General features: G+C 49.7%; 3 protein-coding genes across 3 annotated transcripts; 1 reads left to right on the forward strand and 2 right to left on the reverse strand.

Annotated features, from left to right (window-relative positions):
• Nucleotides 1-16,251: 16,251 nt before the first annotated feature.
• Nucleotides 16,252-17,850, reverse strand: LOC135820107 (uncharacterized protein K02A2.6-like). The gene has a single exon (XM_065333415.1). The coding sequence runs from the start codon at nucleotides 17,848-17,850 to the stop codon at nucleotides 16,252-16,254; it is 1,599 nt and encodes a 532-aa protein (XP_065189487.1).
• Nucleotides 17,851-17,902: 52 nt separating this feature from the next.
• LOC135820108 (uncharacterized protein K02A2.6-like) lies at nucleotides 17,903-20,080 on the reverse strand. The gene has a single exon (XM_065333416.1). It carries the CDS (start codon nucleotides 20,078-20,080, stop codon nucleotides 17,903-17,905), a length of 2,178 nt encoding a protein of 725 aa, XP_065189488.1.
• Nucleotides 20,081-20,599: 519 nt separating this feature from the next.
• LOC135820109 (uncharacterized protein K02A2.6-like) lies at nucleotides 20,600-21,913 on the forward strand. The gene has a single exon (XM_065333417.1). The coding sequence runs from the start codon at nucleotides 20,600-20,602 to the stop codon at nucleotides 21,911-21,913; it is 1,314 nt and encodes a 437-aa protein (XP_065189489.1).
• The last annotated feature ends 833 nt before the right edge of the window (nucleotides 21,914-22,746 follow it).

The raw sequence follows: 22,746 nt of genomic DNA on the forward strand, positions 1-22,746 counted from the left end.
GTATGAATCGTGAAACAAAAAAGGCGACAAATACAACAATAATACCTTCCAGCAGCCGAGTCCGTTGGCACCAGAACCAACACTATCTGGCATATGTGTACCAACCAACCGGACTAGCTGGCAACAAACACACACACGCACACACACACACACACACACACACACACACACGAACGCACGCGGACACACACACAACACACACACCCGTGTTCTAGTCGTTTCTTCGTTCTCCCTGCATGCAACATTGTTATCTTTCTTGTTATTATTTTTTGTCTCGAGCCGGGTTTGTGTTCTTTGTAAAAAAAGAGACACATATGCACAAACATACACACACATGCAAACCTTGACCTTGATACACGTTGCCCTGATAGGTTAAGCAGTCCCCGTCAAGGGAAAGGGGTGAAAGAGGCTGAGGAGCAGTACTTCTGATGGCGCACTAGATGATGACGGAGTCGGAACTTCCTGTGCCATGGGCACTCGAATGTGAAATCGACCCTTTCCGACATTGTCCACCGTTTTGTAGGTTGGCACTTGTGTAGGGCCAACCCCGCTGCTGGGCTTGAAACTGCGGTGACAGGTGCTGCACTGCGGAGTGACTGGGTTGCGTAGGTGCTCGGTGTTGGGAGCCGGTCCGTGATCGCACCGATGGGTAGCCAATCCACCAGACTGTGGAACCAACGTAGGCAGCGACAACACTGGAAAGCGCTAGCCTGGTTACACACCGGTTTCTGCTGTTTCGTCAAGCATTTGTGACGCTTCTCATCTGATAGGCGAGATAAGCACTGATCACATACCTGGCAATGGACATTAGGTGTTAGCGGCTGGGGCTCGGAACAACGGTACACGCAGCGCGATGTGATCCAAGAATCTGCCAGATTCTACCATCCTTCCACAGCATTCAGGGCCTTCAGGTCAGCAGTAAACACAGTCTTTCCAGCGTCTGCGTGGACCGCCAGAACAGACCAAAGAGCAAAATCCTCTGGGATGCGCTCTGATGGCTTGCGAGCAACATGACCCAGCCACTCAAGTCGTCGTTGGCGAATCCGGACAGCAAGTGGGGGCTTGTCGCCCCAAATTTCCAGCAACTGATCATTGCTTTTCCGCTCTTGCCAGGCATATTCTTACACACCCACTCATCCACATTCTCTCTCGCAGTCTCTCTCTCGCACCCCTCTGCACCCAATCGGTACATCTACTATGTAAAACGGTAAAGCCAAATACTAAGTACCAGCTTTTCGGCGTCTGATCTTTGTTTTACCACTTGTCCAGCGTATGGAAGAGTTTGAGTGAAGTCAATCATGGATATTTGAGTGAAGTCAATCATGGATATTTGAGTGAAGTCAATCATGGATATTTGAGTGAAGTCAATAATGGAGATTTGAGTGAAGTCAATAATGGATATTTGAGTGAAGTCAATCATGGATATTTGAGTGAAGTCAATCATGGATAATTGAGTGAAGTCAATCATGGATATTTGAGTAAAGTCAATCATGGATATTTGAGTGAAGTCAATAATGGATATTTGAGTGAAGTCAATAATGGAGATTTGAGTGAAGTCAATCATGGATATTTGCTTCAACTGAGAAACATGAGTACGGTTTCCTGAATGCTAACACTGCCTTTTGGTGGAATCTGGTTAACATCTGTTGTGAAGCTGGGCATGATATTTTATTAAGGGTCATGCGCCAGTGAATCTACTCTCTGCAAAGCAAGAGCCTAGAGGTGCTATGCTACATTACACTGTTTGTATTGCAGGAAGTAATTAGTAGGGTCATCCAAGCTTGAAGCGGCCGATCACACCCTTTGCTCGCTGAGAGGGATATACCGTGTCATGTTATGTATTTGCTATCAGAGATGCACACACTGCACCATCAAAGTCAGAACGTGTGGAAGCCGTCTACAGCCAGACGAAGGAACAGATGCGCAAGGATTCAGAGCTCAAGATCAGGGTTGACAGTGCCTGACAAGGACAAAACAATGTCAAGAGAGTGATTTTGAGCCCGCAATTGCGATATAGCAAATCCTCAATAAGACGACGAGCGGATATTCTTAGGATATCGCAGAAAGAAACGGCAAAAATATCTCTCCTGACGGTTCGGTGTCCAGAGCAAGGTAAAAAATGGTGGCAGATGGAACAATAAACCTTCAAGCAGTCGAGCCCGTTGGCAGCAGAACCAACACTTTATGGCATTATGTGTACTCACCAACTGGACAAGCTGGCAACACACAAACACACACACACACACACACACACACACACACACACACATACACACACGTGTTCTAGTCGTTTCTTCGTTCTCCCTGCATGCAACTTTGTTATCTTTCTTGTTATTATTTTTTGTCTCGAGCCGGGTTTGTGTTCTTTGTGCATAAAAAGCACACACACACACACACAAACACACACACACACACACACACACACACACATACACATTGACCTTGATACACGTTGCCTTGATAGGTTAGGCTGTCATCACACCATGGTACAAAGCGTTACGTCTACGTCCACGTAAGGAGTTTTTGGTCGGTTGTCATGATGATCCGTATACGTGGTGAAAACGGGAGCAGAGGAAACGGGACACGTAGACGTGATATGGAAAGGGGGGGGGGGGTATACGACTTTATGTATGAACGTGCGTATCTGGCCCAGCCTCTTTCCCAGCGACCCTGGACTTCGATGTATGTTCGTTCAATTTTTTACCAAAAACGTGACTGCCTGTCCACATCAAGAACTGTGGCAGTCTGATGACACGACCACCCGTTTTGGTTTGTTCACCATAGACGTAGACGTAAACGGGAGTCGGAAAATGTAGTTTGATGACGGCCTTACACAGCACTTCTGATGGCCCACTAGATTGTGACGTAGTCGCAACTTCCTGTGGCATGAGTAGTCGAATGTGAATTCGGCCCTTTCCGACATTGTCCTCCGTTTTTTAGGTTCGCACTTGTGTAGCGCCAACCCCGCTGCTGGGCCTGAAATTGCGGTGACAGGTGCTGCACTGCGGAGTGACTGGGTTGCGGAGGTGCTCTGTGTTGGGAGCCAATCCGTGATCGCATCCATGGGTAGCCAATCCACCTGGACTGCGGAACCAACGTTGGCAGCGACAACACTAGCAAGCGCTAGCCTGGTTACATACCGGTTTACGCTGTTTCGTCAAGCATTTGTGACGCTTCTCATCTGATAGGCGAGAGAAGTACTGATCACATACTTGGCAATGAACATTACCACATTGGGTGTGGGCGGCTGGGGCTCGGAACAACGGTACATGCGTCGCCATTCGGGCCTAGAAACACACCTTTTTAGTACGATGGCGGGGGGAGCACTTTTGGAGCTCCGCCTCGCGTAACTTTTTACTTTCAACTTGATCTCTTTTTACATGCGGCGCCATTCAGGCCAAGAATCTGCGAGATCCTACAATCCCTTCACAGCATTCAGGGTCTAAAGGTCAGCAGTAAACACAGTCTTTCCAGCGTCTGCGTGGACCGCCAGGTGGACAGCGGGATCAGCGCAGACGAAACAGCAGAATCTTGTATGTAGGTATGTTTTTATTTGAATTCGCAAGTACACACTGGCTACAAGCCCAATTACATGGAAGCGAATGTGAGAATGAGGAAAAGGGTGGAGGAAGGAGGAGGACGGTAGCAAAGCAAAAGGGATGACAATTCAGGAGCAAAATTAACAATTGCACAAATATGAGAGTACCTGAGACCGAGGGTACCTGTGGAGCGATAAAATGCTAAAGCAAACAGAAGAAAGGAAATCACAAGCCGATATACGCTAAACTGCGCTTGGGTTTATATGAATCTTCTGGGATGCGCTCTGATGGCCTGCGAGCAACATGACCCAGCCACTAAAGTTTTCGTTGGCGAATCCGGAGAGCAAGTGGGCGCTTGTCGCCCCACATTACCAGCAACTGATCATTGCTTATCCGCTCTTGCCAGGCATCTTCTTACACACCCACCCATCCACACACACTCTCTCTCTCTCTCTCTCAATCTCTCTCTCTGTCTCTCTCTCGCACCCCTCTGCACCCAATCGGTACATCTACTATGTAAAGCCAAACTAATAAGTACCAGCTTTTCTGTGTCTGATCTTTGTTTTTTCCATTTGTGCAGTGTATCAAAGAGATTTGAGTGAAGTCAATCATGGATATTTGAGTGAAGTCAATCATGGATATTTGAGTGAAGTCAATCATGGATATTTGTTTCAACTGAGAACCATGAGTACGGTTTCCTGAATGCTAACACTGCATTTTGGTGGAATCTGGTTTACATCTGTTGTGAAGCTGGGCATGATATTATATTTAGGGTCATGCGTCAGTGAATCTACTCTCTGCAAAGCACGAGCCTTGAGATGCTATGCTACGATCTGATATAAGCCTCAATAGCACCAGTGATTACACAAGTGTCAATCTAGCCAGGAGCAGTCCATGGTCAACAGGTATATTATATACTTCAAAACAATAAGAGGTCAGAGCCGAGTTTCACGCACTCGACGATCATCAGCAAACAGTAATGGGTTAATCTGGATCAGTATTGGTTTATATACTCACAGAGCAAAGTGGAAACGGCTGCATCATGGCGCAAATCTAAAAGTTTGGTTTCTGGCATATGTGTACCAACCAGCCGGACTAGCTGGCAACACACACAGACACACACAGACACACACACACACACACACACACACACACGCACACACACACACACCCGTGGTCTAGTCGTTTTTTTCGTTCTCCCTGCATGTTACTTTGTGACCTTTCTTGGTATTAATTTTTGTCTCGAGCCGGGTGTGTGTTCTTTGTAAAGGAAGACACACATACAGACACACATACACACCTACACCTTGACCTTGATACACGTTGCCTTGATCGTTACACAGTCCCCGTCAGGGGAAAGGGGTGGAAGAGGCTGAGGAGCAGTACTTCTGATGTTGCACTAGATGGTGACGTAGTCGTAACTGCCTGTGGCATGGGCACTTGAATGTGAACTCTCTGCCCGACATTGTCCTCCGTTTTGTAGGTTCGCCCTTGTGCATGGCCAATCCGCTGCTGGGCTTGAAACTGTGGTGACAGGTGCTGGACTTCGGAGTGACTGGGTCGCCGAGGTGCTCGGTGTTGGGAGCCGGTCCGTGATCGTACCCATGGGTAGTCAATCCACACGGACTGCGGAACCAACGTTGGCAGCGACAACACTGGCACGCGCTAGCCTGGTTACACACCGGTTTCTGCTGTTTCGTCAAGCATTTGTGACGCTTCTCATCTGATAGGCGAGAGAAGCACTGATCATATACTTGGCAATGGACATTGGGTGTGGCTGGCTGGGGCTCTGAACAACGGTACATCCGGAGCCATTCGGGCCAAGAATCTGCCAGATCCTACCATTCTTCCACAGCATTTAGGGCCTTCAGGTCAGCAGTAAACACAGTCTTTCCAGAGTCTGCGTGGACCGTCAGGTGGACAGCGGGATGAGAGCAGACCAAACAGCAGAATCTTCTGGGATGCGTTCTGATGGCATGCGAGCAACATGACCCAGCCACTCAAGTCGTTGTTGGCGGATCCAGACAGCAAGTGGGCGCTTGTCGCCCCACAATTACAGCAACTGATCATGGTTTATCCGCTCTTGCCAGGCATCTTCTTACACACCCAACCATCCACTCACTCTCTCTTTCAATCTCTCTCTCTCAATCTCTCTCTCTCTCTCTCTCTCTCTCTCTCTCTCTCGCACCCCTCTGCACCCAATCGGCACATCTACTATGTAAAGCCAACTACTAAGTACCAGCTTTTATGTGTCTAATCTTTGTTTCACCATTTGTGCAGTGTTTCAAAGAGATTTGAGTGAAGTCTATCATGGATATTTGAGTGAAGTCAATCATGGATATTTGAGTGAAGTCAATCATGGATATTTGAGTAAAGTCAATCATGGATATTTGAGTGAAGTCAATCATGGATATTTGAGTGAAGTCAATCATGGATATTTGAGTGAAGTCAATCATGGATATTTGCTTCAACTGAGAACCATGAGTACGGTTTCCTGAATGCTAACACTGCCTTTTGGTGGAATCTGGTTTACATCTGTTGTGAAGCTGGGCATGATTATTATATTAAGGGTCATGCGTCAGTGAATCTACTCTGTGCAAAGCATGAGCCTTGAGGTGCTATGCTACATTACACTGTTTGTATTGCAGGAAGAAATTTGTAGGGTCATCCAAGCTTGAAGCGGCCGATCACACCCTTTGCCCGCTGAGATGGATATACCGTGTCATGTCATGTATTTGCTATCAGAGATGCACACACTGCACCATCAAAGTCAGAACGTGCGGAAGCCGTCTACCGCCAGACGAAGGAACAGATTCGCAAGGATTCAGAGCTCACGATCAGGGTTGAGAGTGCCTGACAAGGACAAAACAATGTCAAGAGAGTGATTTTGAGCCCGCAATTGCGATATAGCAAATCCTCAATAAGACGATGAGCGGATATTCTTAGGATATCGCAGAAAGAAACGGCAAGAATATCCCTCCTGACGGTTTGGCGTCCAGAGCAAGGTAAAACAAGGTGGCAGATACAACTATAAACCTTCAAGCAGCCGAGCCCGTTTGCAGCAGAACCAACACTATATGGCATGTGCGTACTCACCAACCGGACTAGCTGGCAACACACACGAACACACACACATACACACACACACATACACACACGTGTTCTAGTCGTTTCTTCGTTCTCCCTGCATGCATCTTTGTTATCTTTCTTGTTATTATTTTTTGTCTCGAGCCGGGTTTGTGTTCTTTGTAAAAACAAAGCACACACACACACACACACTTGTACTTGTACTTGCTCACTGCCAAAATTGGTCACGTGGGTCTCCCCGGGAGAGGGGAGAGAGACTCAAAAGGAATCTTGGAAAGATGACTCAATTGGCCATTGAACCACCCAACGGCGACACCCCCTGAAATCCCCAAACTAGGGTGAACTTGAAATGATCCCACTTGTGGGCTCACCACACCTCAGTAAGTGGGTGAGGACAAGGTGCAGAAAAAGGATTGACGGCATCAGGGTATCCGTCCCGGGATCCAACTGCAGGTACCCCTGCCCCCATTGAAGGTAATACTTGGTACTAGTGTGGGTGGCTAAATCAGAGTGGATCTGATATAAGCTTCACTAGCACCATTGATCACACAAGAGTTAATCTAGCCAGAAGCAGTCCATGGTTAACAGGTATGTATACTTCAAACAGAAAGTATATGAACCCTGAAACCAACAAAGGTGGTAGGTACAACAATACACCTTCAAGCAGCCGAGCCCGTTGGCAACAGGCCCAACACTATCTGGCATAAGTGCACCCACCAACCGAACTAGCTGGCACACACACACACACACACACACACATACACACACATCCACATGGACCTTGATACACGTTGCCTTTATAGGTTAGGCTGTCATCACACCGTGGTACAAAGCGCTACGTCTACGTCCACGTAAGGAGTTTTTGGTCGGTTGTCATGATGATCCGTATACGGGGTGAAAACGGGAGCAGAGGAAACGGGAGACGTAGACGTGATATGGAGAGGGGGTAGGGTATACGACTTTTGTATGAACGTGCGTATCTGGCCCAGCCTCTTTCCGAGCGACATCTGGTTAACATCTGTTGTGAAGCTGGGCATGATAATTATATTAAGGTTCATGCGTCAGTGATTCTACTCTGTGGAAAGCATGAGCCTTGAGGTGCTATGCTACATTACACTGTTTGTATTGCAGGAAGTAATTTGTCGGGTCATCCAAGCTTGAAGCGGCTGGTCACACCCATTACGCGCTGAGTTGGATAATTATACATTGCAATGTTATGTATTTGCTATCTGAGATGCACACCCTGCACCATCAGCGTCAGAACGTGCGGAAGACGTCTACCGCCAGGCGAAGGAACAGATTCGCAAGGCTTCAGAGCTGAAGTTCAGCGTCGAGAATTCAGATTTCCTGAAAAGCAAGATACAGTGTCAAGGGAATGATTTTGAGCCAGCAATTGCTATATAGCAAATCAAAAACAAGACGATGAGAGGGTATTCTTAGGGTATCTCAGAAAGAAACGGCAAGAATATTGCTCCTGACGGTTCGGTATCCAGATCAAGGTAAGATTGAAATGACGAGCACACCATTCACGCTTTTTTTAGTATTGACTATTGCAAGGCATTTACACGTGGAACTAGTTTGATAATTGTATGTATGTATGGATGTATAACTCATAATCACAAGGTGATCATAGAGGCATTTATAAGGAAGGGAATTGTGAATGGTGGCTCTCAATCCAACTCAATCTTGTGCTGCATGAGAGAGAGCATGCAAGGGAAGACCCGTCCAACTTTTAATGTTAGAAATCCAGTTTGATAATTACAAGCCCAAAAATATCGTACAATATCAGAACTCGTGCAAGTCTCAATAGTGATTGATCGAATACCTACAACCTACTGTATACGAAAGAAGATGTTGCGACTTCAGCGGTAATTGGTGAAAAATGTGGCTGCTTTTGAACGTCTGAGCTCGCGTTTCCTGCGGAATGACTTGACACTTGACTGACTCTCAACTGCATCTGGAGTACAGGAGAAGCCCGTCGAACCCTCCACTCGATATATCTGCAAGAAAGAACCACTCCCTGCTCAATACACAGTGTTTATTGGAATTCAGCCCTCATCACTCAGTTCAGCTTGATTATGCGTAGTTCACATTCGACGGAACGCTGACGGTATGGGACGTAAGGGCCTGTCGGGAAGGCTGGGATGAGCTGTAAAATTTTGTACGATTCGTACGACGCGACATCCTATTAGTAGTAGTAGTAGGCTGTGTTTACACGAGGCGTTTCAACCCGGGTTGAGTTCGACCCGGGTCAGATTTCAACCCGCCATGTGCACAAAATGAATGGCGCATTTACATGACGCATTGCGCTTGGCCTGGGTTGAAATTTTGCCCCGGGTTGATTTCAACCCAGGTTAAGAAAATCGTACAAACGTACTTTGCCGTGTCGTCTGGGTGGGCTCGGTTTGATTAACCCTGTGTCCCTATGCCAACAATACGACTCGTCGGTTCGGATGACCAACCCTTTGTCTCGGAGAATCTTGTCAGGGGATGGCTCCATCGGTGACTCAGTAGTGTTAATCAGATCGGCCAAGAGAGACGCCAAGGCATCTTCTCGACGTCATCAGAAACTGGAATTCGACGCGATATCGGGCAGTGCGTCGGAGTCGCTACGACATGTCATAGACGTCGCGAAGGAGAAAGGGTCGTCGAGCTGGCTGACGTGCCGTCCACTTAAGAAATATCATTTTAATTTAACAAAGGGAGAGTTTTGGGACGGACTCTGCCTCCGTTACGGATGGACACCGGCCAGGGTACCGTCACACTGCTCTTGCGGCCAAGAGGCAACTGTCGCGCATTCCCTGTCGTGCCCCTATGGAGGGTTTCCCTCCATTAGACACAATGGTATTCGGGACGTCACGGCCCGGCTGCTGGACGAGGTGTGCACCAGTGTGTCCATCGAGCCCTTGCTGCGACCGCTGACGGGGGAGCGTCTTCGCTACCGGACCGCAAATGTGGAAGACCGTGCCCGGTTGGATGTCGCTGCCAATGGTTTGTGGGGCAGTCGTTTTGAGCGTACACTTATTGATATACGGGTTTTTAATCCTCACTCACGCTCAAATTGATCTGCACCACATACTATTGTGTATCAGCGACATGAAAAAGAAAAGAGAAGGCACTATGAGGAGCGGGTGAGGCAGGTTGAGCAAGCCTCCTTTGTTCCGGTGGTCATGTCAGCCAGTGGCGGAATGGGTCCAGCATCAACAGCACTGTACAAACGAATTGCTCATCTGTTGGCGGAGAAGAGGGGTGAGCATTACTCTCATGTTATGGCATTTGTTAGATGCAGGATTTCCTTCAGCCTTCTGAAATCCTGTATCATGTGCATTCGCGGTTGTAGGCGTTTAAATTTTGGTTTGAAATTTGCACCCTCCTGCGGAGCCCACGCTGCTTTGGCAGTGGCGGAGGCTCGCTTGCCGACGTAACCGTCGGAGATCATCATGAACAATGGACTGACTAATTATTCACTTGTCCTGTCCTTATAAATAACATGTTATTGCATATGTTCTTGGTTTAGTTTTTGGCCTTTTTCGTGCTTTGGAGTTGATAACATTTTCCTCACTTTTCACACTGTAATCAGAGGTGAGAGACACGTTTTAAAACAAACGTACTTCTGTGCGTATCTCGAGCCAGGTTTGAACGGCACTGCAGATGCAAATTTTGCGCGAGCGGATTCATGTGACCATACAGGACTGTAGAAGTGGACTTCTGGCGGCACATCAGTATTTGACCCGGGTCAACTGTCTTCATGTAAACATGTAATGGGTAGCCGAGTGGTAGGCGCGGTGAAATCAACAAGGATTACTTTTATTCTCCTTCTTTCAGGTACACACCTGAGATATAATTATTAGTGAAAGAAGAAACGGCAAAATAACTGACTTTCTCTCCGGTGCACACCTGGAGGTTGAATAGCTCGTTATTATCAAAATCTCATCTTCGAGTTAGCTTTCGTTGCTATCTAATCTAATCTAATCTAATCTATAATCTTCATCAAAACAGAAATGCGCAGCCGCTTATATGCAGCAGACGCCTTTTGTACTGCTGCCACCAATGTAATGGGTAGCCGAGTGGTAGGCGCGGTGCAATTAACAAGAATTACTTTTATTCTACTTCTTTCAGGTACACACCTGAGATTTAATTATTAGTGAAAGAAGAAATGGCAAAATAACTGACTTTCTCTCCGGTGCACACCTGGAGGTTGAATAGCTCGTTTTTATCAAAATCTCATCTTCGAGTTAGCTTTCGTTGCTATCTAATCTAATCTAATCTAATCTATAATCTTCATCAAAACAGAAATGCGCAGCCGCTTTTATGCAGCAGACGCCGTACGCTTACATACGGAGATACACTAAATATACATCAGGCAAAGCTCCGTATTAGTTCCGTACTGCTTCCGTATTGGTCGGGCAGGGATACTACACCCTCCCTTCCTACAGATAATCACGCCCTCGTGATTTTCAAAAAATTAGTGAAGAGTTACGAACACAGCGTCAACCGGAAGATGGCAAATAATATATCGGAAACAATAACGTTTAGAGTAGACAGAAGAAATGAACTGATAACAAATCATAAAGTAGAAGCACACCAGGTTCACACGATCTCACGGGGTCAAAAGGGGAAAGAACTGTCCTCCAAATAGGACCTGAAAATCCACAGCACTCTTGCTGCACAACGCTGGCACAACCCGCCAGGAACATCGCAGTTCAAAAACCGAACTGAATACACTATAACTATAAAGGGCGTTGTCACACACATTGTCCCACGTTAGCTGGGTAAGCCGTGGCTCACCATGATCAGACGCCTACCAAACTAAACTGGATTCACACACTCGCATAAAGGAAGACTGAAGAGAACAGGGAGACTGAAGGAAGACAGGAAAGAAAATGCCATACCTGGAATCAGCGTTAGTAACCACAGCGGCGGCTGGAGCTACGGCGGAGGGCGAGCTAGGTTTTATCTTCATCTTGATTTAGCCGGTCACTCAGAGAGGCTAGCTCGGCGTCAGGCAAATGACCTGATTGACCTCCCTCCTCGTCTTGAATCGTGGTCTTCACATTGTCGATAGCATCGCTTTGCGCGACGTAAAGAGTGATGGTCTAGCCAGGAAGAGTGTTGACGAAAATCTGCATCCCACCACGGAGGCGAAGTACCAAGTGAATAGTGGTTTCCTGCTGAACGTTGTAGTCACTCAGGGTTTGGCCGTCTGCCAACTGCGTGCCGGCGAAAATCAAACGCTGCTGGTCTTGGGGAATACCCTCCTTGTCTTGGTCAGCAGCCTGCATGTCGTCGTCCTCATCAGCTTCGCAATCACCACCGGTAGTATACATGTAGGTAGAGGGTCGCTTGGAATCGCCATCAGAGTCTCCAGTGGATGCCATGCGAAGAGAAGGTCGATCAACGCTAGCACCCTGACTGTGCTGCAGGCTAATAAGCAGTGCCAGGCCGAGGAACGCAAGAAACATGATTCTCATCTTGATTCGTCGCACGGAGCTGCAGCGGGTTGCGCCATGGGGGTTTGGGGTCGAATCACGTTGTTTTATTTTACAAAAATACACCGCTGCCACCAATGTAATGGGTAGCCGAGTGGTAGGCGCGGTGAAATCAACAAGAATTACTTTTATTCTCCTTCTTTCAGGTACACACCTGAGATATAATTATTAGTGAAAGAAGAAACGGCAAAATAACTGACTTTCTCTCCGGTGCACACCTGGAGGTTGAATAGCTCGTTATTATCAAAATCTCATCTTCGAGTTAGCTTTCGTTGCTATCTAATCTAATCTAATCTAATCTATAATCTTCATCAAAACAGAAATGCGCAGCCGCTTTTATGCAGCAGACGCCGTACGCTTACATACGGAGATACACTAAATATACATCAGGCAAAGCTCCGTATTAGTTCCGTACTGCTTCCGTATTGGTCGGGCAGGGATACTACAAACACTCACCTCTTTTGTCTATCGTACAGACTTTCAACCCGGGCTGAACTCGACCCGGGTTGAAATTTCTCATGCAAACACAGCCGTAGTCGATACGATTGGAGAGTCCGAGAAGTGGAGCGATCCACTTTTCTCCCCTTTGTGCTCTCTTCCACCGGAGGATGCGGCAAGGGTGCTGCAGCTGCTGCAATGGTGAGCCGGATTGCACACCTCTGATGTGTATCTATATTCATTACGTCATAGTTGTACTGCATGCACGCACACACACGGATTAGTTGAGTGTGCTTCTTTTTCCTGTTGTTCTTTCTCATGACATGTTTTGTTTCCGTTCCCAAGTCTTCACGAATAAATAGTAACGTATCATGGCGCAGTGAACTTGTTCTTTCCTGTGTCCGTGCCTTGTGTCCGCACCTTGTAGTGTTTGCACGGGCCCAGTTGTTTTTTCCGTGTGAAGTAGTAGTTTCCGCGATCGAAACTCTGTCTCAGTTGAATTATTATAGTAGTGTATTTGTTCGTACTCGTGGACGAGTGACTAATCGTAATGGAACAATCACAGGACGATACCGGATTTGACCTGTCCTCCGCGACCGAGCGACAGCAGGAATCTCAAATGGGTGTCCTGATGAAATTTATGGAGCAGCAGATGCGTGCAGCTGAGCCTCGTGATAAGGCGATGCAAGATCTGTTCAAGAATGTTCAGAGCAGGTCGCTATCACCATCGCAGCCTCAGTTCACTCCGCAGCCCTCAGCACCAGCTCAGTCCACCTCGCAGACCTCAGCACCACGGCCAGTGAACAGTGTTTCCTGCCCACACTTATTGTCGTCTGCGACGCTGGCTGATTTTCACTCCTTCGTTGAAAGCTGGAGAGATTTTAGTGTTTGCCAGCATTTGGCCAGCCAGGCTCGTGAGGCCAGAGTGGCAACACTCCGTCAGTGTTTCGATGAGGAGCTGCGACGTTTTATCCGAGAGGATATTATCTGCATACCAGCTTCAGCTGACGTCGACCTGATGCTGGAGCGCATTCAGGCGTATATCAGACGGCAACGTAATCCACTGTTGGACCGCAAAGAGTTTTACCAGCGTGTCCAGCAAGCTGGAGAATCATTTGATGCGTTTTACACAGCCCTGTGTGAACTACAAAGTGCATGCGACTTCTTGTCACACAGCCTATGTGGAATGTGTAATGCTCGCTGCTGTGCGCAGTGCAAAGGCCTCGGCCGTACCCTCAAGGAGGAATCTCTGCGCGACCGCGTCGTCATTGGTGTGCAGAACGATGAGACGCGACACAAGTTGCTCGCAACTCATGGTCTCACGCTCGACCAGGCTGTCACCCTCTGTCGGACGGAGGAAGCAGCATACCACACCAAAGCACACATGCCCAGTCCTGGCCTCCAGGCAAGTGCTGCCAAGCAGTCGGCGTACAAGCAGCAGAAACGTCACAAGCCAGCTGACTCTAAGCCAAGTCTGACATCAAGTGCGACCAAGTCTTCTTGTCCGAATTGTGGTCGCTCTGAGCACACGAAATCTGTATGTCCTGCCAAGGACAAGAAGTGCAACTCCTGTCATGGCATTGGACATTTTCAGCGAATGTGCAAGCGCCAGAAACAGCCGAAGACTAGCTCTGCTGCCAAGTTTTTGACAGCTGAAGCTACAGCGTGCGTCTCGCGTGGACCGTCGCACAGTACCTGTTTCGACCATGCTGCAAACAGAGGATCAGCCATCCCAACTGTCCTGGACACCAGACACAGGCAGTGACGTTGATGCCATTGGCGAGGAGCACCTCACGCAGATCGGTGGGTTCGTCGAGAACTTAGATGACCACGATTGTGTGCAGGCTGTGACCATTGAGCCGCTATGCAACCTGGGCAAGATACGTGCGACTCTACGAGTCGGTGAGACGCAGCATGAAACCGTCATCAATGTGTACAAGGGTCTACACGATGCTCTGCTCTCTCATACCTCATTGCGTGCGCTGAAGTTTCTCCCACCTGATTGGCCAGTCCAATTCACCGCTGAACACGAGGGTGCATTTTCACCCAAGATCTGTGCAGCTGTTTCGTCATGCGCTCATCCTAGTGATGCTGAGTTAGCGCGGACACGTGAGCAGCTCCTGCAAGAGTTCGCTGACGTTTTCTCGGATTCCGGTCTGAAGCCAATGGAAGGTCCGCCAATGGAAATTGAGCTACAGCATGATTCTAAGCCTTCCTGTGTGTACACTGCTCGACCAATACTGTATGCGTTCCGTGACCAGATCAAGACTCAGCTCGACGGCATGGTCAGCGACGGGATTATTGAACCAGTGACGGAGCCCAGTGAATGGTGCCATCCGATTGTCATAGTAGTCAAGAAGGGCAGCACTGAGAAGCGCCTCACAGTTGACTTCAAGCGGCTGAACAATCAAGTCCGTCGTCCCGCGCATCCCGTACATACGGCACGTGACGTTGTCTCTGGAGTTGGCTCTGCTAAGTTCTTTACGAAGCTCGATGCAAGGCACGGCTACTGGCAGATTCCTCTCAGTGACACTGCTCAGGAATTCACCACGTTTATCACCCCGTACGGCAGATATCGTTAACTACGGAACCCGCAGGGTCTAATATCTGCTGGGGATGAGTTCAACCGGCGCACTGATGCTGCGTTCTCTGCCATCCCGCGTCTCGGCAAGGTAGTCGATGATTGCCTAGCGTACGACGACAACTTTCTGTCGCATGTCAGCCACGTGCGCGAGATTCTGCTCTGCGCCAGGGAGCATGGTATCACGTTCAGCCCCGCCAAGTTTGTGTTCGGTACGCAACGTGTCCATTTCTGCGGCTACAACGTCACGCCTGATGGCTGGGTCGTCGGCGATGATAAGACGTCCGGTATTCGCCAGTTTCCAGTACCCGCCAACAGAACCGATCTCCGTTCGTTCCTCGGTCTAGTGAACCAATGTGGTGAGTTCACTCCACATCTAGCCGAGTTGACTAATCCTCTGCGTGGCCTGCTCAAGACCTCCCGTGAGTTCATGTGGGACGCTAGCCACACTGCAGCGTTTGAACAGACACAGGAAGCTCTCTTGTCTCCTCCGGTTCTCGCTTTCTATCAAGTTGGTCAAGACCTCCGGCTTGAAACCGATGCATCCGCTCTAAGAGGTCTCGGATTCGTGCTTTGGCAAAAGCAGAATGATCAGTGGCGTATTATTCAGTGTGGATCCCGCTACCTGTCTGATGCTGAAACACGTTATGCTGTCATCGAGTTGGAAATGCTCGCTGTAGTATGGGCCGTGCGCAAATGCCGCATCTACCTGTCTGGTGCGCCATTTGAAGTCGTCACTGTAGTGGTTCTACAAACGCACCAAAGACATCTTGTAACTAGCTTCGTTACTACAAATCACAAGTGTGTGGCAATACAGAGAACGACAGAGAGATCAAAGGAAAAGCCAGGCAGGCAAGTACAGCTAACGTGCGTACGGTACAACTGGCATGTCGCACAGCGCGGCCGGATGAATGCATACATGTTACATAAAAGGATACAATGACAAACAGTGGGATGTGCATCCACTACATCTCCCCTCTGAGATTAAACAGGCTATAATAGAGAAGATGAGGGGTCCAAAGACTATTCGATAATGTAGGTATTGTTTGTAGAGCAAGTTGCAGTGAAAGAGTGATGTGCAGAGACGACGGCAGATACGTCTCGGCACATTGCTGAATTAGCATGATTCAATGAGGCGGTTGACAGGCTGAGGAGCTCTAGCAGAGCGACGGACTGGATCAGCTGCTGTGCCACCGTACTCAACCTCGACTGTCGGCTTCTCTGCTTCTAGCAGTGGCAGTCGGATCAAGTGACGACGATTGCGGCGAACAGTAGAGTGACCAGACTCAACGAGGTAAGAACGATTGGACACTTGCTCTACTATCTTGCCCTCCCGTTCGAGATCGGTGATGAATACACGGTCATGAAGCTGTAGAGTCGCGAGAGGCTTAGCTGCATGCCGTTGGTCGTAGTGCAACTTCTGCTGTTCCTGGGACTGAGTTTCCGATTCCAGAATACTAGGGAGATCAGGCCATTTCGGTTCCAGCTGTTCAGTCGTTGCAGGTAGACCGGTACGGAGCTGGCGGCCATACAACAGCTGACATGGGGCATAGCCGTTGCTCAGCGGTGTCGTGCGGTAAGCCAAGAGTGCATCTTGCTGGCTTTCGGCCTTCCGCAGGAGATTCTTGGCGGTGCGAACTGCACGTTCCGCTTCGCCATTCGACTGAGGATACCGTGGACTGGAAGTGCGATGGGTGATGTCGTTTGCTGTGCAGAACTCAGTAAACGCTTCGCTGGCAAACTGAGGACCGTTGTCTGTAACCAAGGTGGACGGGAAACCATGCTCGGCACAGATGCGGTGCAGATGCTTGATGACAGCAATCGAGGTTGTGGCAGTCAGCGGTACGACATCGAGGTAACGCGAGAGATAGTCAACAATGACGAGGTAAGTCGTGCCGTTGAATTCCATCAGATCTGCACCAACCGTGTGCCACGGCAGTGTTGGGCGTTGGACGGGTTGCAGTGGTTCGGTCGACTGGACGCGGTGTTTGGTGCACACTTCACACGTAGCGGCCATCGTTTCGATTTGCCTTGACAAGCCTGGCCACCAAATGAAATGGCGGGCGCGAGACTTGCACTTCGGTGCACCTTGATGTCCCTCGTGGAGCTTCTCGAGCATCTCAGGCTGCAGAGAGGGTGGCATGACAATGCGGAAGCCATGGTACAGCACACCTTGCTCACAGGACAGTAACTGGCGTTCATGGAAGTATGGGCGCACAGTGTCGTCAACATCACGTGGGTTGCACGGCCATCCGTGTTGGACGAAGTGGAGGACTTGCTTGAGCGTCTCATCTTGTGTGGTGGCGTCAGCAATGTCACGGGCTTTACCATCCGACACGATCTCGCCGATGTAAGATGCGAGGTTGATGCTGATCTCGTCTTGGAGACTAGGCGTGTCGTCACAGGCGAGCGGAGCGCGAGACAGAGCATCGGCAACAACTAGCTCTTTGCCAGGGACACACACGGCGGCTGGATTGTACGTGAGCAGGCGCATCAGGAGGCGTTGACATCGCATCGGGACACGGTTCAAATCACGCGTATTGATCAGCGGGATGAGTGGTTTGTGATCCGTCTTGACAGTGAGGGACGAGTTGCCGTAAATGTAGCCGTGGAATCGCTCACAAGCCCAGACAACAGCCAAGCACTCCTTCTCGATCTGCGCGTACTGTTGCTCAGTAGTGGTGAGGCTGCATGAGGCAAATGCAATGGGGCGCATTCCGTCGTCATGCTCCTGCAATAGGACAGCTCCCAAGCCGTAACTGCTGGCATCAGCGCTGATGACCGTGGCGCTTGATTGGGTCGAAGAACGTGAGGCAGGGCGCATTGGTGGCAAGCTGTTTGAGCTTGTCCAGGGCCTGTTGTTGTGTAGCAGACCACTCCCATGCGGTGTCATGCCCCAGTAGAAGACGCAGTGGGGCGCTGACTTCTGAGAGATTGGGAATGAAGCGTGACATGAACGCGAACATGCCGAGAATGCGCTTCAGTTCCGTGACGTTCTTGGGCGGCTTCAGATTAGCGACGCTGGACACTCTCGCTGGGTCAGGGTGGAGACCTTTGGCGGAGAAGATGTGACCAAGGAACTTCACTTCGGCCTGACGCTTGTGACATTTCGTCATGTTCAGCGTGACGTTGGCTTTCTGCAGGATGTCTAGTACGGCAGCTAGGTTACGGTCGTGTTCTTCTCGCGTACGGCCAGAGACAATGATATCGTCCATGTAGACGAACACACCCGGGAGCTGGTCCAGAAGGTTGGTGAGACGCTTCTGGAAAATCTCAGGTGCTGATGTGATGCCGAATGGCAGTCGCTTGAAGTAGAACCTGCCGAACGGCGTGATGAAGGTGGTCAAACGGGCAGAATCGGGACTGAGTGGGACTTGCCAGAATCCGTTAGCAGTGTCCAATGTCGTGAACACAGTCGCTCCGGCCAGTGAAGACAGGGCATCTTCTAACGTTGGCAGCTGAAATGTCTCCCGCTTGACAGACGCATTAAGACGCTTCAGGTCGACACAGATGCGTACCTTGCCGTTAGGTTTGAGGACGGGCACCATAGGCGAACACCAGTCTGTGGGTTCGTCGACACGCGCAATGATGTCGCCATCTTCCATGCAGTGCAGTTCTTCACGTACTTTCGAATACAGGTGATGAGGAACTCTGCGAGCTGTCAGGCAGTGATACGGTGTGGCGTCGGAAGTTAAGTGAATCTGCGCAGCAGGACCAACCATACACTGTACGAGTGGGACTGGACCTTGCACTTCAGCCAGACGCTGGACTAGACCCAGTGCTGTGCACGCAGATCGGCTGAGCAGGCTAGTGCTGGCACCATCTAGAACAAAGATGGGTATGGTAGTGGACTGAGATTGAAAGGAGCATTGAGCCTCAAATACACCCAGGACCTGCATAGTCTGGTCATTCGCTCCTCTCAGCTGGGCACTAGTAGCAGATAAGGACGGCTTGGGCTGCAGTGTATTGTATGATTGCACGGACATGGTAGAGACATCAGCTCCAGTATCTAGCTTGAACTGGACTACACTCTTTCCGATAGCTAGATCTGCCAACCAGGGTGAATCACTTACACTTTGTGCGCACATCGTGTGGCCAACAAATAGAGAGTCCGGAGAGTCGTTCGTGACGGCAGAGGTGGATGGTTTCGATCGGCAAACTCGCGCGAAGTGGTTGCGCTTGCCACAGGCTTTGCAGTACTGGCCTCTGGCTGGGCACTGATCGCGTTGCGAGTGGTGGCTTCCACCACAGTTCGGGCACTTCGATTCGGTCGCAGGCGGCGTTGCTGCAGATTTGTAGCTACCATGCGGTCTGCTCTTCGGCATAGATCGACCACCACGGTGCGACTGGACAGCTGAGGCTGAGGCATCATCGTCTGAAATCGAGCTGGCGGCGGCCAAGCCACTGCGCGATTGGGCTGCAACCTGTTGCTGGACAGCTTCGGCGTGCCGTGCGAACGCAACAACTTTGGCGAGAGTTTGCTCGCTCGTGTCTTTCATCTGCAACTCCCGACTCACCCGCTTGTCCAGCATGTGGGCGACGAAGCGGTCTCTGATACGCTCATCCTTCGTGCCAGCAAACTCACAATACTCTGCAGCTTTGTACAGAGCACGGACAAACTCCTCTACGGTCTGGCTGGGTTGTTGTACAAGCTGTTCAAATTTAGCCCGTTCATGAACAACATTGGTAGAGGGGCGGAAGTACGTGTCGAAAGCACTGACGACCTCGTCATATTTCTTCTTGTCGTCCTCGGATAGTCCGAGTTGGTACTCGAACAAGGAGTCGGCGTTGGGTCCGAGAGCATACAACAAAGTGGCCACCTGAGTTTCTCCCGGGTCGGAACTCAGTTTGGTGGCGGCACGAAAACGGGTGAAACGGAGTTTCCGCGCGGGCCACTGGTCCGGTGAGCTGAAGTCGAAAGGCGCTGGAGGGTTGAAACGAGCCATCACCGCTCACGAGGCCAAAGACTACAGGAAAACCAATTCTGACACCATGTAGTGGTTCTACAAACGCACCAAAGACATCTTGTAACTAGCTTCGTTACTACAAATCACAAGTGTGTGGCAATACAGAGAACGACAGAGAGATCAAAGGAAAAGCCAGGCAGGCAAGTACAGCTAAAGTGCGTACGGTACAACTGGCATGTCGCACAGCGCGGCCGGATGAATGCATACATGTTACATAAAAGGATACAATGACAAACAGTGGGATGTGCATCCACTACAGTCACCGACCACAAGCCCCTGATTCCGATCATCAACTCATATTCGTTGGATCAGATCGAGAACCCGCGTCTTCTACGATTACGCCTCAAGCTCCAAGCCTATCAGCTGCAGGCATCTTGGCGAAAAGGTTCTGAAAATGCCTTTGCCGATGCGCTGTCCCGGAATCCTGTTGGCATTCCTTCCACCACTGATGAGCTTGGTGAAGCCCCGTCGCTTCATTGCCGCAGCATTCAGATCTGCATGGTGCACTCGGACACTGAGCCGAATGCGAATCTCAAGGTTGCAGAGCGGCGTGAAGCTTCAGCTGCAGATGCCACGTACCAGTCATTGATTGAGTGTATCTTGACTGGATTCCCTGATCGCCAGCAGAAGTTGCCCGCTCCGTTACGTGCGTACTGGAATGGACGTGAGCATCTCTCCGTCGACCATGGCATTGTGTTGAAGGGCAACCGCATTGTTGTCCCTGAATCATTGCGTGCTCAGGTATTGCACAACCTCCACGCTTCACACCAAGGCCTAGTGCGTACTAAGTCTCGTGCGCGTCAGCTTGTATACTGGTCCGGTATCACCAAGGACATTGATACACTCGTTCGTTCTTGTCCTGCTTGCCGCGAACACCAGTCGTCCCAGCCAGCTGAGCCCCTGCTTAACGACCGCACCCCGACACTACCGTTTGAATGTGCACCTGCCGATTTGTTCACTTGTCAAGGTCACGACTTCCTTGTGTATGCAGATCGTTTGACCGGTTGGCCCTGTGTCGCGCGTACTGGCCGCACCACCTCATCGCATGACGTGATACTAGCATTCCGTCGCTGGTTCTCTGATGTTGGTGTTCCTGCTGTGCTGTGTACAGATGGTGGTCCCCAGTTCTCCTCGCATAAGTTTGCTGAGTTTTGTAAGCGCTGGCAGATAAACCATGTCATGTCCTTTCCCCACTACCCGCAGAGTGATGGGCACGCCGAAGCTGCTGTCAAAGCCATGAAGCGTCTTATCACCAAGACAACCGTGAATGGCAATCTTGACACAGATGACTTCCGCCGAGGGCTACTGGAATGGCGAAACACACCTGGCTCCTCTGGTCAGAGCCCCGCTGAGCTCCTATATGGCCGCTCTCTCCAGTCATTCGTCATTGCACATTGGAAGGAGTTTGATTCATCCTGGCTCTCCAAAGCGACGACACGTGATGAGACTGCCATGCCATCCGACGATGCCGTCACAGAAAAGTCGTCAACTCGTCGCTCGTTGCCGCAGCTCCGCCTCGGCACCCACGTGGATGTTCAGCATCCGCGCACCAAGCAGTGGTCTATTCGTGGGGTCATTGTTGCTGTCGGTAATCATCGGGACTACCTAGTGAAGTTGCCGAGTGGTCGCATTTATTGGCGGAACCGCAGATTCCTGCGTCCGTATCGCCCACTTGTGCCTGCACCGCTCGTTGTCCAACCGGCTGCTACTGACGCCTCTTCCCCGCCACCGCCGTCCCGCCGCAGCGCACGTCAGTGCAAGCCACCCCAGCGTTTAAACATTGGTTCGCATCATGGACAGTCTTATGATTGACACTCTTGATCACTAATGTCAATTTCTGCTGTCTCTGCTTTGTTGTTTTCATTCTTCATTTTGTTTTATTTATGATAGATGTTGCTGTCACAGGTTTCGCAACATCTCGAAGGGGCGTGATGTGTATCTATATTCATTACGTCATAATTGTACTGAATGCACGCACACACACGGATTAGTTGAGTGTGCTTCTTTTTCCTGTTGTTCTTTCTCATGACATGTTTTGTTTCCGTTCCCAAGTCTTCACGAATAAATAGTAACGTATCAACCTTCAGTCGCTACGTGGAAGGGAGGCGTATTCTGTGCTAAAAGAGAAGTTAAGATGCACGGTATTTCTGACGTGACGCGAAAGTTCAGCTCGCGTTATTTGCTCGCACGTCGAAAAATCAACGCGAGTGACCTGCTGCTCACGTCGAAATTTGGAGTTTTACGCCATTTGGAGTTTTACGCCAAATTTGAAGGGAAATTGCGCGTCATGTCGGAAATAACGTGCATCTTAACCTCTCTATTTGCCCACCTCCACTGCAGGCTGTCTTTCGCCCTGCTCCGTTCGAGTGTCATGTGTCTGCGTGGGGCTCGCCAAGTTTGGCAGACTCCAATGGATGTCTGTGCCTCCCTGGCTGTCGTGGAGGCTAGGGTGTCCCGTTGAGCCTTGGCCCGTGATTGTGCGGACTATGCTATGCTTCTCTTGCTCTCTGATCACGTGTGACATCATCATTATGTGATTTGTTTTTCAATCCTCCGCCTTGGCAAATCGTGTTTTTGTTCGTCCGTAAAATAGTTTTGAAATGGAAAAAAATGTAGTAGTAGTAGAAGTTGAATTTATTATTTAC

Source organism: Sycon ciliatum, chromosome 6, assembly GCF_964019385.1.
Source record: "Sycon ciliatum chromosome 6, ocSycCili1.1, whole genome shotgun sequence".
Lineage (NCBI taxonomy): Eukaryota > Metazoa > Porifera > Calcarea > Leucosolenida > Sycettidae > Sycon > Sycon ciliatum.